The 16,192-nt window shown below is 36.2% G+C and overlaps 1 protein-coding gene and 1 long non-coding RNA gene across 2 annotated transcripts; one reads left to right on the forward strand and one right to left on the reverse strand.

Moving 5' to 3' along the window:
• LOC140145798 (uncharacterized) lies at nucleotides 1-2,866 on the reverse strand. Its single transcript, XR_011858135.1, has 3 exons — nucleotides 2,727-2,866; nucleotides 1,713-1,843; nucleotides 1-530 (listed from the first exon to the last, which is right to left on the reverse strand). It is a non-coding gene; the product is annotated as an uncharacterized lncRNA (long non-coding RNA).
• A 211-nt stretch (nucleotides 2,867-3,077) lies between these two features.
• Nucleotides 3,078-12,908, forward strand: LOC140145799 (cytochrome b-c1 complex subunit 6, mitochondrial-like). Its single transcript, XM_072167477.1, has 4 exons — nucleotides 3,078-3,187; nucleotides 5,862-5,903; nucleotides 9,966-10,127; nucleotides 10,839-12,908. The coding sequence occupies exons 1-4, from the start codon at nucleotides 3,143-3,145 to the stop codon at nucleotides 10,869-10,871; spliced, it is 282 nt and encodes a 93-aa protein (XP_072023578.1). The 5' UTR covers nucleotides 3,078-3,142; the 3' UTR covers nucleotides 10,872-12,908.
• The last annotated feature ends 3,284 nt before the right edge of the window (nucleotides 12,909-16,192 follow it).

The raw sequence follows: 16,192 nt of genomic DNA on the forward strand, positions 1-16,192 counted from the left end.
TCCTTATGTACATTATGGTTCAAAAATGGTCTCATAAGTATGTTTACTTTCTTTCCAGGTGGTGCTAGATGGGCAGTAGGCGCATTACCTTTTCATGATAAGATCCTCCACTTTCTTGAGTTTCTTCACTGTGGCTGCGCCATCCATAAGTGATGGACGTCCACTTCTTGGCTAAACTGTGAGGGACATGTAGCCAGTTTGGAAATTCCTTTTTCAAAAAGCAACAGTGCAATACGTTCCTCAATTTTCACCATCTTGCAGGTTATGCGCCTAGCTACTGCCCACCTAGTGCCATCTGGATAGAAAGTAAACTTATACTTATGAGACCATTTCTGAACCATAATGTACATAAGGACCAGTGATTACACTGACATAATTTCATCAAAATAGCTCTTTCACTTCTGGGTGATGTCAAAAACTTTTGGATACCCCCTCGTACAATGTACATGTCATACATCATAGACTTACTTGCAAACTCATTTTGTGTGGCATGGTGGTGCAGGGCTCTAGCCTTCTCCTGTCTTTTTCTCCTGATGACATGAAGAAAGAAATGCAAATTTAAATATCAAAATTTGAGGAAAATTGAGGTACATAATACATTAGATGCATGCATAAACTCCTCTAGTTGATTAATTTCACAAAAGTGAGGTTGAGCTTTACCCAAGGAAAATCTAGTACTTGGACGTAAAAAAACAAGCAAACACAAACAGAGAAATATTGAAATTCCCAAATGATTACACAGACAGTACAAGTACCCACACAGATTTGGTGCCCTAATTTGTATTTACGAACTACACTGTATTGGTAAGCACCGAAAAATGTATGATTTTTGAGAGCAAATTTTATGCATCAATTTCACAAAATTCCTGATTTGTGTGATTTATCCATAATATTACCCAAATGTGTGCATTTTCCGCAAAAAGTTCAAATTTGCATTTTTTTAAATTAAATTACACGGCGCAGAGTTGAATTCGTTAAAATTAAGTCCTATGAGCAGTGGCGTGCATCGTGGGTCGCCCCTACCCCAGGGGCTGAAGAAAATTCAATTTTGCCGCCCTTCCTCAGCAGCCCGAAAAGGTTGCCCCAATTTTTTTACGGTCGTTTGAAAAAGTGAAGAACAAAAAAAAAAAAAGGATTTCTAGGCGCTAGCGCCCCAAAAGCAACACATTTTTATATATAGTACAATTTTTTCAAAATTTCCGCCCTTTTTCTTTACTAATTCTTTTTGCCGCCTTCTTCTTCCGCTGCCCCTTCGACGGCCACCCCTGCTTTGACTCGGGGCTGGCGCTCAAAGCCCCCCAAAATATGCGCATGATGAGGGCGGTCGACTGCATATCCGTCAGTACACGCTTTTCAATACGGAATAAATGCTAACCTCATCGTGACATCATCCAAGCAGCAAAGTTCATTTCCCATGGAAAAAGCATGTATTGACGGATATGCAGTTTACCATTCTGCTATGGTCTATTTTCTATACCGGTACTTTTTTCTGCATGGATTGTATTACAGATCACCATGGGTTCTTTCAATTTTGTGAAAACTTATGTTTTTTTTTGGAAAATAAATACTTTAAAAATGGGTGTCTTGGAAAAATCTTAAAATTTGTGGCCAAACCTAAAATTCGTGATTATACCCAAAATATGTGAATGTTAGCATTTCACATACATGTACATTGTACATATCTTTTCAGATTGATTTTTTTTAATACTTACCCTTTTCTTTCTTCCTTTGTGTGCTGCTTTGCTTGTAGCTCGATCTTCCCCATCAAAAACAACTATGGGCGTAACATTTTGCCTAACCAACACATCTACTGCTTAGCAGAAATCATTGACATACCGGGTACCTGTAAGAACCATAATTGCATAAAAGTGATGTAAAAATTGGTTGATATACAACTTGTCCCTATCCCAACCCACCCCTTGACCAATAGCGTATCTGTGGCAGGGGTCACTCTGCACCCCCCATGGCTTTGACCAGGAAGGAAAACCTGAAAAATTATGCTAAATCAGCCTATTTTACACCTCTGCCTGAGAAAATCTACCCTGTGACCGGGTAAATCTACCGCACACCAGGATTTTGCCCGCTCTGACAAGTGACCCCAATACACGGTACCCCACGTACTGCCCTTGACAATATAGTCTACCCGTCCTTTGACAATATATATAGTCAACTACCTTAGCTTTATTCCCTCCAGCAAGCAAGGGACAGGTTGGTCACTGGTCAGTGACGAGTTGCCTTTAAAAAATGTGGTGCAGGTTGACGCAAGGACAGGTTGGCATAGGAACGGCTTGTCATGTATTCTTAAAAATTAACTTCATTCATGTGACCAGGTAACATTAAAACCAATCAACGGTACAGGATGCTTTTTTGGTCACGCAGCTATAAAAAGACAATTTTCATGGTTTAGAATAGGAGATTAATGAAAAATAAGCCCTTAATCCTTTCCTTCATCACCGAATACAAGTCACACACTTAAAATAATTTCTTAATATATGAATAGTATTGTAAATAATTGTGGTTCTTGAGAAATATGTCAATTATGTCGATGTTATTGTTGCGTTTCAACTCTTTTCACATCATAATTACAGAACCACAAGATCCACAAAATTGTAACTGGATTCAGCACCACACCCGATTTAAAATGATCATAACAATTTCACTACATGTAGATGGTATACCATCTACATTACATAGTATTTAAATTAATAAGCTTAAGCTTAACTTACTTCGTGGATCAATTCCAGGTTGTGCAGTGTACCTGCGTCAATGCCTGCACTTCACCGCCCAAATCCGCGGCAGAAACCCTGGCAGAAACTTTATTTTCTATATTCTTGAATTTTGGGAGTAAAGATTTAATTCCCATTGTCACGATTCCATTGTAACCGTGTGTTTGAAGCTGTCAACTCCGGGATTGTTATTTACGATCAGCTGATTGAATATCACAGGCTGTTTTTAACGGCTGATATCGCTAATTGTTCAAAATGCGCATGCGCTAGACATGCGCATAAAACAAATCGTGTTCCCGTGGTGTTGCCGTCGGGATTGCCCTGGAATTGCCAGAGAAGTATGACCCACCCCCTGGCGAATTTATTCCCTGGTTATAGCGCCCTCATTAGCACGTCTGCTTAGCTAGCTGGAAATCATGGCGATCGACGACGAACAAATCATCGAGAATAATCCTCCAGAAGTAAGTTATTCAGTGCATTTTCGTTCATTTAATTAAATGATCACTGAGTTTTTGCTTGCTGCATGTAATGTTAAAATCAGATTTGTTGAATTCCAGAAAACTGAAACGGGATATGGGCAATTACGTCAGAATGCCCATGGTAAGCTTATCGTGTCTTCCGAATTCGACACCCATTACGTGAGTGAGGGAATTTTTATAGAAATCCTCGGTCTTCTTGATGAATGGAATTTCAACATGAAAAAACTGTTCCTGGAGGGCTCAAGAAGTGCACACGGTGTTCAATTGCCAAATATTCCGCGCACTGGAAAATTCACTGCACGGCTTGGTGCAAAAATAATCTAAACTGCGACGTAGCATCTGATTCTTGTTTTGTTGAACTTGAAGCTGGATTTGTGTTTTGACTAGTTATTGACAGCTTCACTTATATATTGTGCTTTTATTGATTTTTGATGTGACAGTGTTACCTTGCTAGTTTGGTGGTAATTATTAATTGTACTATGCATGACTCATTGACTGCTTCATGAATTTATAATCGCTGAAACATTGTACATGTACTTTATTTGTGAACATTTGATTTGGTGGTGGTTTTGATGTTTTATGTACGCATTTAATGTGACAATCTACATCTTTTTGGTGGTGCGCCTGAAATAAAAGGCGGGAAATCCTGAACTGAACTGAACTGAACATGGTGATTTCTTCTAAACCCGCAGTAGAAGAGGTTTTAATGTAGTTGACCACGTAAGGCGCATGAAAGTCGATTCCGAGTTTATCGTCCCCCGCCCGCGTCACTTTTTGGAAACCAAAAATACCTGCGTCAAATTTGGACGATAAACTCGGAATTGACTTTCATGGGCCTAAACTTGTATGGCTCAAAATTTGGACTGCTCGTCAATAAGTTTCATGAGTTAAACATAAATGTACTGACTTCCCAGGGACAGGGCAGAATTTCGGCGTGAATCAGAGAATCGATTCTTGCAAAGATTCTCGTAAACAGATTAGCGTGAATCCAAGTTGATTATGGTACACAGAAGTTGATTTGCGAGAGTCACATGATTCCCGCAAATTTATTCTGCAAGAATTGTTGACTTCAAGCTCAAAATGCCTACGAGCTTTAAAAAAGGATGAGCTGCAGAAGGTGGCAATTTCAAAATGCATGGCCATACGGCAAATTTACATGTTGTGAACTTCAATATTTTACCTTTTTGGTCGCATGTCATGAATTGGTCATCTTTTGTGTAACATAATGTTTTATGATAAAAATATCACCAATTTTGATTCACTTCAACACAACTTTTAATGAATACATTTTAGACCATTAAGGGGGTACTACACCCCTAGCCAATTTTTTGCTTATTTTTGCGTTTTTCTCAAAAATTATAGCGCATTGGTGACAAGTAAGATAGGCCTATGTATATTTGAGGGCAAGGACTACAACTACTGCACTGAAAATTCAGCAACTCAAGGCAAGTAGTTATTGATTTATTGATCAAATATTGGTTTTCCCTCATTTTTGACTGTAACTCCACAACTATTGTCTGTGCTGAAATAAAATTTCCAGTGTAGCAGTTGTAGTCCTTGCCCCTATAATATACATATCTTATAATCTTACTTGTCACCAATGCTCTATAATTTTTGAGAAAAATGCAAAAATATGCACAAAATTGGGCAGGGGTGTAGTACCCCCTTAAAAGTACACATTCCTGGAAAGCTTATATTACAAGGATGCCAAATCAACAAAGTATAATATCATAATACAGGGTGGGTAAGAAATATACAGGGTGAAACATCAACAAAATTAACATATTTCATGTCATGGTAAACCCCATATTTTCTTTTTCTGAAAGCTATGTAGCTCAAAATAAATATGGATTCAGAAAGACATTGCATGGGGCCCTTCCAACAAATTAGGAAGAAAGAGTTTGGTATCCCTTATGTCAAAAATTGTAAAATAATGTTACAATTTGTATATATGACATTATCAATCAAAACTTTTTTTCCTCCATGTCTGGCACTAAAACTTAATAGCATAATTGAATTCCTCATCAAATTTCCTTAAAAATATGTGTACTTTTGAACAAGCAGGGTGACTCGGACAAGAGATAGGCCATTTAGAAATGTCGGAGCATTACATGCACACTTTGTACAGTAACATATAGGGAAAACTGTTTTAATTAGCATTTAATTAGGCAATTACTTAGTTACATCTTTTGTTACAGTTGATCTACTATGAGGTAGATTAACAATCCAGGATGATATGTGCAATTTGGTGTCCATGCTACAGTAGTTGTACTTTTTAAGATACAGAGGTTTGAAGTTTGTCATATTTTCACAATTTTGTGTACAACCCTATGGGGCTCACCCGCCCCGGCTCACCCGCCCCGGCTCCTCCATTGACACATCTTACATATTGAAGTATAAATCTCAAAGTAGTTGTCCAATTGACTTGGGGTTTTTTGTATTTGACAAAGAACATAATTATCTACAAAATGACACCAAATTTTCTAAAACAGGTATCATACTTTTAGAATAAACTAAATTTGAAGTGGGAAGAAAGCATTTTCATGTTACGGCTCCTCCATTTTTGGGTGACCTATTTGTGACATGCAACCTTTTATTTTATTTGTAGGCCTTAATTTAATACCGGTACCGATAATATGTTATCTTTGTTTTTCAGGAAGAGGAGGAGGAAGAAGAGGAGGATGAGGAAGACTTAGAGGTGAGTTAGCAAAAAATATCAGCCCAAATTTCATGGCTAATAATCAAAAATTCACCCAATTTTAAAATATCAGCCAAAATTTCATGACATTGACAAATAATAAAAAATTTCTCTCAATTTTAGAATATCAGCCCAAATTTCGTGGCAAACATATATAATCAAAAATTCACCTGATTTTTAAAATATCAGCCCAAATTTCATGGGAAATAATAAAAAAATTCACCCAATTTTTTAAATATCAGCCCAAATTTTATGGCAATAATCAAAAATTATCAGCCCAAATTTCATGGCAAATAATCAAAAATCCACTAATTTTTAAATATCCCAAATTTCATAGCAAATAATCAAAAAATTGACCCAACTTTTAAAATATCAGCCCAAATTTCATGGGAAATAATAAAAAAGTTCGATTTACCACCTGCATACCTGCACCAGTGCATGTAACATTCCCTCTGTGTATGCAGCTTTTCACTACCTGCCTGCACGCGTGCATGTACGATTTTAGCGCTAGCGATATGACAAGGCAATATACAAAAGTAAACAAGCAGTCAATCTATTTTTAGCGCAACATCCTGACTTCATTAGAAGGGCTGGGGCAAATCGCGCAATTGACAATTCCCGATACCCCTATCACGTGAGAACTGTCACTTTTTTCATTGACTTCCTAGTCTCCTCCTACAGGCCAGTTTAGCGTCGGTCTGATACTTGTCGATCCTAACGAACATTCGAGATAGCCACATACAGTCTGGTCCAAGACTATGACTTCCCTTAGAGGGGCTAGCGTAATGTGACGTCATCCACCAATTCCCGATACCCTCGCACATGTAGAAGCTGTCATTTTCATTTCATTGAAAAAAAAGAACCGGAATTTAAACCGTGGGAAATATTTGTTTACATACGGAAAATAATCATGTAATTAATGTCCAGCAAAAAAGGAAATAGCTCAAAAAACACTTGCATCATTCTGGAAATCGTGCACCTCGTCGGCGACTAGTTCTAGAACAGATGAAGCCACAGCATCCAGTGTTTTGGCTAAGAAATCGGCGAGCGAGAGGGATAAAAATGACAATGACAGTGGAGCCGGAATATTATTACAAGCTTAACTGACAATGATTGTGATTCAATGTGATTTTATGTTTGCTTTCATTTTGGTGCATGCACACTTTTTGCTGTGCATGTAGAAATTTTGGGCTACATGCACCAGTGCAGGTAGGAAAAAATTTGTAAATCGGACACTGACCCAATTTTTAAAACATCAGCCCAAATTTTATGGCAATAATAACAAATTATCAGCCCAAATTTCTTGGCAAATAATCAAAAATTCACCAATTTTTTGAATATCCCAAATTTCATAGCAAATAATCAAAAATTTTAAAAATATCAGCCCAAATTTCATGGCAAAATTCACCCACCCTATTTTAAAATATCATTATATCAGCCCAAATTTCATGGCAAATATCAAAATTTTTATACCTAATTTTTAAAATATCAGCCCAAATTTCATGGCAAATAATCAAAAATTCACCCAATTTTTAAAATATCAGCTCAAATTTCATATCAAAAATTCACCCAATTTTAAAAATATTAGCCCAAATTTCATGGCAAATAATCAAAATTCACCCAATTTTAAAAATATCAACCCAAATTTCATAGCAAATAATCAAAAATTCACCTAATGTTTAAAATATTAGCCCAAATTTTACGGCAAATAACCAAAAAATCATCTGATTGGGCCGGTGCATTCCCCTGAGCAAGGGTCGCATTTAAGCAGTTTATGCATTTTGGACTCCTTAAATCTCAAGTTGAAATTGACCAAAGGGTCCGATAAAAACTGTATGGACTCCTTAAAGGAGGATCTCGTGATCCTAGCATCCTCTTTTTATGACATTTTTCAGTAGATATCCACGAAAAAAGCTCATTTCCAAAATTTCAGTTGATTCCGATTTTTGCGCTTATGAGTTATGCATGATTATGTGTATTACACTGCTCCATAGACAATGTAGTTGTAATTTCGTTCTGGTGCACCAGAACGAAATTCAAATTTGGCGATATTTTTGCTAAACAAATTAATCTGCAAGAATTATTTGGTACATAAACATTATGTAGCTAGATAGAGGTATCCAGTGGTGTAAAAATCTCAACTTTTTTTGGGAAAAGTGGGGGGATGAGGCTGTGGATCACGAAATGCCCCTTTAATTTCACGATGCACGGAGGCATAAATCATCAATTAAAAATAAAAAGATCAGTAAATCTTTTGAATCACCATCGGCCAACAACACTACTGTCTGTTCAATTAGCTTAGATTCTTGAATTTTTAAGATATTTGAAAAAATAAAAAATTGTGGTCAAAGTCATCAAAGAAAAGTGTTAGCACAGCCTAAAGACCTAACGTGATTTATACCTTTCAAATTCTAAAGTTCAATTTAAACCCCCATTTCTTTTCAATTTTGGTCTTTTCCCGCGATATTTTTATAAAAAGCCGTAGAACGTCAGGTACCATAAACTTTTTTGAATCAATCCATTTAGAGCATGGGGACGAATGTCACAATGCGCAGAGATGGTATTTATTCGACCATCCACATCAGGAAGTATTGCCAGCAAAATATTTGCCAGTATGCCTAATTTGTGTTGAAACCCGTCTGTTGAAACATTACGTTATTATTTATGAACTAAGGTTTTTTATAGGCCCAGCTTATATAAATATATTCCATGCATATTTATTTATTTATTTATTTATTTATTTATTTATTTATATATTTATTTATTTATTTATTTATTTATTTATTTATTTATTTATTGTGCGAATGGGTCTGAGAAGGTGTAGGCTATTATAAAACTACACATTTATTTTCAATTTGTTATTTCGCTTTTGCTTGTTGAATACAAACTGAAAAACTGTGAAATTAATGAACTTTTGTACAAGAAAATATTATTTAAAGGAGTGTTTCGTGATCCGAGCATCCTCTTTTTATGACATTTTTTTTTTTTTTTTCACGAAAAAAGCCTATTCCCAAAATTTCAGTTGATTCCGATTTTATGCTTATGAGTTATGCATGATTATGTGTAGGCCCCCTATTACACTGCTCCATAAACATGCGTTGTAATTTCGTTCTGGTGCACCAGAACGAAATTCAAATTTCATGATATCTTTGCAAAACGAATTAATCTGCAAGAAATATTTTGTACATAAACATTATGTAGCCAGAGGTTTCCAGTGATATAAAAATCTCAACTTTTTTTGAGAAAAGTGGGGGATGAGGCTGTGGATCATGAAATGCCCCTTTAAAATAATCTTACATTTGTAAACCAGTTGAAATAAAAACGAAATCCATAATTTTAATGTAATTGTTTAGGAAAAAAATAATGCTCAGAATAATGTTATGCATAAAACGTAATCGCGCCATTCAATTTCGTGTAACAAAAACCGATGGACCATCATCACCTATAGAACCTATCCAATAACCGGAACGGTATAACAATTGAAATGGCAGGACAGATTGGTGGACAGATTGTTTTGCTAAATTGGATAGGGTCTATGCCCTAAGTTGATAATGGACCGTCCCACTCGATTTGTAAAAAGGTCGCGAACCCTTTCGGTGGACCCAAGTAACTGCCTAAAATGAGGCAAAATTCAAAAGAAATGGGGTTTTAAATTGAACTTTGGCATTTGAAAAGTATAAATCATGTTAGGTCTAAGGCTGTGTTAACATTTTTCTTTGATGACTATGGCCACAATTTGTTATTTTTTCAAATATCTTAAAAATTCAAGAATCTAAGCTAATTGAACAGACAGTAATAATTTCACTGGAATATCTGACAAGTTCCGAAGGTTAGAATTTCGGACAGATGGACTCCTTAAATTCTCATCAGACCCCTTAAATGTTGGTTTTGCACGTACCAAAGGGTCCAGAAAAATTAAATTGAACCCGTGATTTTTTGTGCTCACGCTACCCCTGCCCCTGAGTGACTGACAAAAGTGGGGTATACAACCCCCCTTTGAATACGCTGAGCACTGCATTTTACACACCACATAATCTACTAATATATATTTTTTTATTTCAGGATCCTCGTGATGCTATCGTAGAAGCCTGTCAAAACGGACACCACTGCGAGTCCCTGAAGGCTGTCCTAGACACATGTACTGAGCGTGTGAATAGTAAATCTAAGACGGAGGAGACCTGCACACAAGAATTATTTGATTTTATGCACTGTGTGGACCATTGTGTAAGTATACAGGGTGACGCAATAAAACCTTACATGATTGTGAGGGCAGGAACATGGAGTGACTGCAGAAGCTTAGCTAGGATTTTTGTCAGGTTTTGCATATTTTGCGAGTTATGCATGATAATGTGTATTGTTCTGATGTACCAGAACATAATAAATTTGATGCCAAACGAATTAATCTGCAAGACCATTTTTGTACATAAACATTATGTAACCAGAGGTTTCCAGTGGTATTAAACTTTTTTTTTTTGTGAAAAGTGGGGGATGAAGCTGTGGATCACAAGCTTTAAAAATGTTGTCAAAATGTGAAAATATTTTGTCAACACTTGCATTAGAATGTTTTAATGGTTTTTTTAATGTTTTTGAATGTTATTAAAACCTTTTATACTGGTATACCCTTTTTACAACCCAACATTTAACATTTTTCTCTTTAACATTTTGTGTTTTAGTGTTTGCTTGGATGAACCATGTATTTTGCTATTCCAGTTAATCCATACACTTTGTATTGGAAGACACGACCTTAGTCTTCCACATCTATGGGGGTATGAATTTCAAATGGGTTACCAGAATGGGTGATCCATTTGAGAGCTACAACCCTTGTGTAGGAGATTATATCATGTCTTCCATATGGGGTTTGTATGGATTTCAACTGGAATAGTCTGTATTGGACAGATTTTAAATATTTCTCAAATTTGTCTTCTCTCTCCACAGTCTAGCGAGAAAATCTTTGCTAAAGTCAAATGATGTCGATCCTACCAAGCACCACTAGTAGAGCAACGCAAACCTGTCCAATAAAGAGTTTATAAGACAAGAATTTGGAGCCTGAAGACCCTATCTGCAATGGCTGCCGTTTAGACATTTTGAAATTCCTGCATTTTATATTGTACAAATATAAAAATATGACATCTGGCAGCTATTGGAGATAGGGCCTTCTTGCAAATACTTTCCGCATAGTGCCGAATAAGAGATTACTAGAAACCAACTGCAGAGACTGGCTATATAATAATCTATCCAGATATCACTACACAAATATTTAAATCTTTGTTAATATCACCCTAGATGAGGACAGTTGACAGTTATTTGTCGGTATGCGGTATCACAAGGATATGTACACACATGACGTTTGCAGTTGAATCAATCATTGATCTGAATATCGCTACACAAACTGGAGATATCAACGGAGCAAAAAACCTGCTTGCATAGTCCAATGACCCACAATCTTACAAGTTGACCTCAAGTGTAGGAGTAGTGTTAGCTAATCCTGACTAGATCATTCTGTGTCTGAACATGTGTGTCAATTTTGTAGTTTTTTGTGTGTGCCATGATGAGTCAAGATGTTACTGCCTCTAGTGATTTTGTATTTAAGCTACCTAAGCCATGAAATATTATCGGCTATTCCATTTGAAATCCATACACCCGCTGGACATGACCTTGATCTCCCACACACGGGATGTAGATTTCAAATATGAAGTCACCCATTCGGGTAACCCCATATGAAATTCACACTCCATAATAATAATTATGTGTAAGATTAAGGTCATGTCTTCCATAGCAGGTGTATGGATTTCAACTGCAATAGCCAAACTTAACTGGAACTGTGACATAGTAGCAGCCTAAATTCTCAGGGCAAAGTTCAGTACCCGTTACAGGCGGAATCTTACAGTTTGACCTCATAATATTGAGTATGATTTTTGTGCTAAGTAACACAAGATTATCATGGACTTGGTACAGTACATGAACAGGTGATGTCAGATGATGTCAATGTAACCAATCATCATTGGGCTATTCCAGCTGAAATCTGTACACCCCCTATGGAAGACCTTTATCTTCCTCCCAGGGAGTGTGAGTTTCAAATGGGTATACCTGAATGATCAACTCCATTTGAAATCTACACCCCCTGTGTGGAAGATTAAAGGCCATGTCTTCCATAACACGTGTGTTTGGATTTTAATTGGACTAGCCCATTATTGAATATAACATGAAATAAACCTCATTAGCCTTTTTGAGATATGGCGGATACAATAGGATGGCGCTGCACGAAGTTGGTCAAGGCTTTTGAATTTGCCGGGTTTTACCCAGATTGAATACTGCCCTCCTATTGTGTATGCCATACTTCGAAAAGGCTAATGCCAAATTTGGGAATCTAAACCTGTCAACTATTTATGCCAAAAATTTTCAGGATAAATGATAAGGAGCCACCTGTGTGAAGTTTTCATGATATTAAATTATATTATAAGTTCCCATCTAGTAAAACTGAATACATATTAAAAGCACTTTTCCAAATCCCATAATGCATATTGGGGATTTATCTAAATTTCCTGCAAAGCATCATGGAAAGACTTGAGTATCTGCCGTGAGTAGAAACCAAAGAGATTAGACCCAAAGAGAACCAACTCAGAATTGCCATGTTTGATAAATCTGCCATATTGGTTTCTCACACGTGGAGACTAAAATAATCTACCTCCACCATATATCACCAAGAGCCCTTTGAGCTTGAGCATTACAAAAATGTGTGCACTCAGCTTTTAGCAGAACATAAACAAGCGCACACCTGTGCCAGGTGCATGGCATATAACCCAGAGGTACACTATTTTACGCTCCATGAGCTTCACACAAACATGATGAAGTCCGTTCTCTTTGGGTCTAATCTCGTTCTAACCTTTTATTTTGACATGTTCTCCAGATATTGCTTCGAATGATTGATGTGAAGTGGTAACAATGTTAGTATTTTAAACTGTGTTAAAAATCTGCAATAAATTGAGTTTGTTCGTTAAGTTAAAACTTTGTTGTTATTTGGGAGCCATAATGTGTCAGAGTTTAATATATTGGGCTATTCCAGTTGATATCCATACATTCCCTATGGAAGACATGATCTAAGTCTTCCACACACGGAGTGTGAATTTCAAATGGTTTATGTATTTGGGTGACTACATTTGAAATCTACACCCCCTGCATGTGTAGGGAGATTAAAGTCATGTCCGTGATGGAGGGGGGTATGGATTTTAACTGGAATAACCCATTGTATGTTGTGGAATTATAAGCCAGTAAATATGTGCAATTCTCTTGGCTGGGTGGTTTCATCTATTGCAATCCATCTTGCATACATTGCACCCATTTCTCATGTTTGTCAAACAGGACAACCCTGCGAAAATTCTATCGGTTCATACAGGGCCTTTCACTTCAAGTATGCCCTGCATGGAACATACCAATTTGCCTTTTCTTTTGTTGTTATTAGAAGTTGGTTGCCCTGATAAGAAATCCCACTTCTATTATACAGCTCAAAAGGTGGACAACAGGTTCATTCCATAGTGGCGTATTTGGTCATTTTTTTGAAAATTGGCAAGTTTTTGATGATGGTCTGTTTCATTTCGCCAAGTCTCAGCAGTCAAAATTAGCTACCGTAATTAATTAAATTAATTAAAGTTGGCATATTGTTTATTTGCGGTGCCCCACTATGGAGTACAGCCGACCAATTGTTTCACCAAGAGTTATTTATTTTATGGCACGTCTTGTGATTTCCCGCATTGATTGCAACAGTAACCAGTAACAGTAATAGAAGATGGAAGATCCAAAAACAACCAATCAGATGAAGCGATTGTTACAATGTACGTCATGCCAAATATAGTCAGGTCTATAGCAAAGGCCGATTTCATTGCATTATTTTATGTGTGACCATCCAGCACAACCGAGTCCTGAAGTCGCCAATCATCATTTTTGAGATATTCAACCAAAATATTCTGCTTGAAATTAGCTTTAAAATGATGTATATCATGTCTATAGTACTTGACATATAAGTAGTGAAAAATAAATAAAACAGTCAATAAATCCTTTGTTTCCTATTGTTTATTGTTAAGTTCAATGGAGCATATCTCAATAGTGGCACTGGCGACATCCGGGCTCAGTTGTGGAGGATGGTCACATATCTGTAGTGTGATTGAAAAGGGGGTTTGAAATTCTAATCAAATTGTCATGAAATTATATATTTTCAAGAAAGATTATATGTGACGTGATCAAGGGGAAGGAGTCACATGGCGACCCTGGTCGAAAATGAGTTTTACATTTATTTCTAAAGAGGACATTTAGAGCTTTCAAAAACTGAAAACCCCATGTTAATATGACTTTTCTTTGAAAAGTTACGTCACTTGATCAATCGCTAGAAACAACATAAAACAAAATAATTTTAACACTTTCTTTGCCAATATCTCAAAAGCAATATTAGCGACATCCAACTCATTTCCCTTGATCGCGTCACATATTAGTTATATCATATATTATGGCCCACCAATATGTTTTCAAATTTTAAAAAAAATAAAGAGGGGTTATAATTCAATATTCATGATAGATGTAAGAAAATTGTGACAAATAGCAAACGTTTTACAGTCACAATGTTGTGTGTGAAATTAACTAAAATTTTACAGCCAATTCAAATAGAACGACAATATGTGCAATACATTTGAGGTGTATTTAAATGTTACAAACAAGTACATTGTAAATATAAACTGAATGTTAAAAAGTTTTTTGGTTTTTTTTTAATCAAGAAGATTAACATCTTTTAATGAGTTCTTGCATTGCGAATGGATGGATAAAAATGGAATAAATATTTGTGATGCGATCAAGCAACATGAGTCTGATGTCGATCAAAATCAAAATTTAGTTTTCAATTTCTTTATGAGCCATTTTCAGAGCTTTAATTTGCTGAAAACCCATCATAATTAGACTTATGGTTCCAGAGATATGGCCATTTTAGTGTTGCAAAATACAAAGGAAGTTGAATACTATTATTGATTATATCTCAAATCAATATTCCTGACATCGGACTCATTTTGCTTGATTGCATCACATTTGAGATTACTTTATAATCCAGACACATTCACAACAAAGTTATTATGATTCATATAACAGTGAGAAGATAATATTGACTGCATAAAGTTTGTTTATTCAACTATACAATGACAAACATATCGAAGAAAAAGTTTAAAGACAAGTTATTTCACTAACAAAAATGGGTGGCCAATTACAAAGCTGTTTTAAACCCTCTTTTAAATATATTCACCAGGACTGTGCAGATAAAGTAGCCTATACTTTTTCGTAATACTAATCCAATATAACACACTTATGTATAGACATGTCGATAACTATTAATTATATTACTCGGTGCTGATTTTGTTTTTATGTTGGACTTGAATATGAAAAAGTATGGTGTATCGGAACCTATAAATGAAGCATGTATATCCTCTAAAACAGATTCAAATTAGGTTGCAAGAAAGTACCATCAGCAAATTGTCCACTTGAGTAAAGTTAGCTGCTGAACGCTTGTCTACCATTCTGATATAAACTCATCCCAAAAAGAAAGTATCCAGTTTGATTTTATTCCATAAGTCACAGATGTGGCCATAAATCAAAACCTACTAAAAGTATGTTACAGATAAATTTATTCCGCACAGTTTGATACCTCATGTGTTCAAATCAACGCAGAATTGATGACACAGTGACCGTTTGAATGCAATCACCTCCATTTAAAAGTTGCAGTAATTCCTATTGATTTGGTCCTGCTACTCAATTATGGGCAGCGATAGATCAAGGCGCATCAGGCGTCTCACTGAGAGCATGCTCCGCAGCTGTCTGGCAGTCATTGATGCAGCAGGAGAAGATGTAAAGAGTGAAGGGCAAAACATTAAGGAAGGACTAAAAGAGTATCTGTATTCAATAAAACACATGAAGTGAAGTTAAACAGTCTTCATTCGTCTCTGTTATTGGGTACCTTTATGACTAATCTTGAGAAGCAGGAAAACCACACCAATAGGAATTACTGCAACTTTTAAAATTGAGGTCGCTTGCGTTTAAAAGGTCGCTGTGTAATCAATTCCGCATCGATTTGGACAAATGAGGTATCAAACTGTGTGGAATAAATTTATCTGTAACATACTTTTGGTAGGTCTTGATTTAAGACCCCATCTTTGACTTATGAGCCAAAATCAAACTGGATACTTTCTTTTTGGGATGAGTTTAGCTCAAGCGGTAGACAAAATTTTGCCTAGATGTGATAAAGCTCAAATGGTGGATAA

The sequence above is a fragment of the Amphiura filiformis genome, chromosome 2, assembly GCF_039555335.1.
Source record: "Amphiura filiformis chromosome 2, Afil_fr2py, whole genome shotgun sequence".
NCBI lineage: Eukaryota > Metazoa > Echinodermata > Ophiuroidea > Amphilepidida > Amphiuridae > Amphiura > Amphiura filiformis.

Coding starts and splice junctions, on each gene's coding strand:
- LOC140145799 (XM_072167477.1), top strand. CDS start 3,143: ATGGCGATCGACGACGAACAAATCATCGAGAATAATCCTCCAGAA. Junction 3,188..5,861: donor TCGAGAATAATCCTCCAGAA/GTAAGTTATTCA, acceptor TTTGTTTTTCAG/GAAGAGGAGGAGGAAGAAGA. Junction 10,128..10,838: donor TGCACTGTGTGGACCATTGT/GTAAGTATACAG, acceptor CTCTCTCCACAG/TCTAGCGAGAAAATCTTTGC.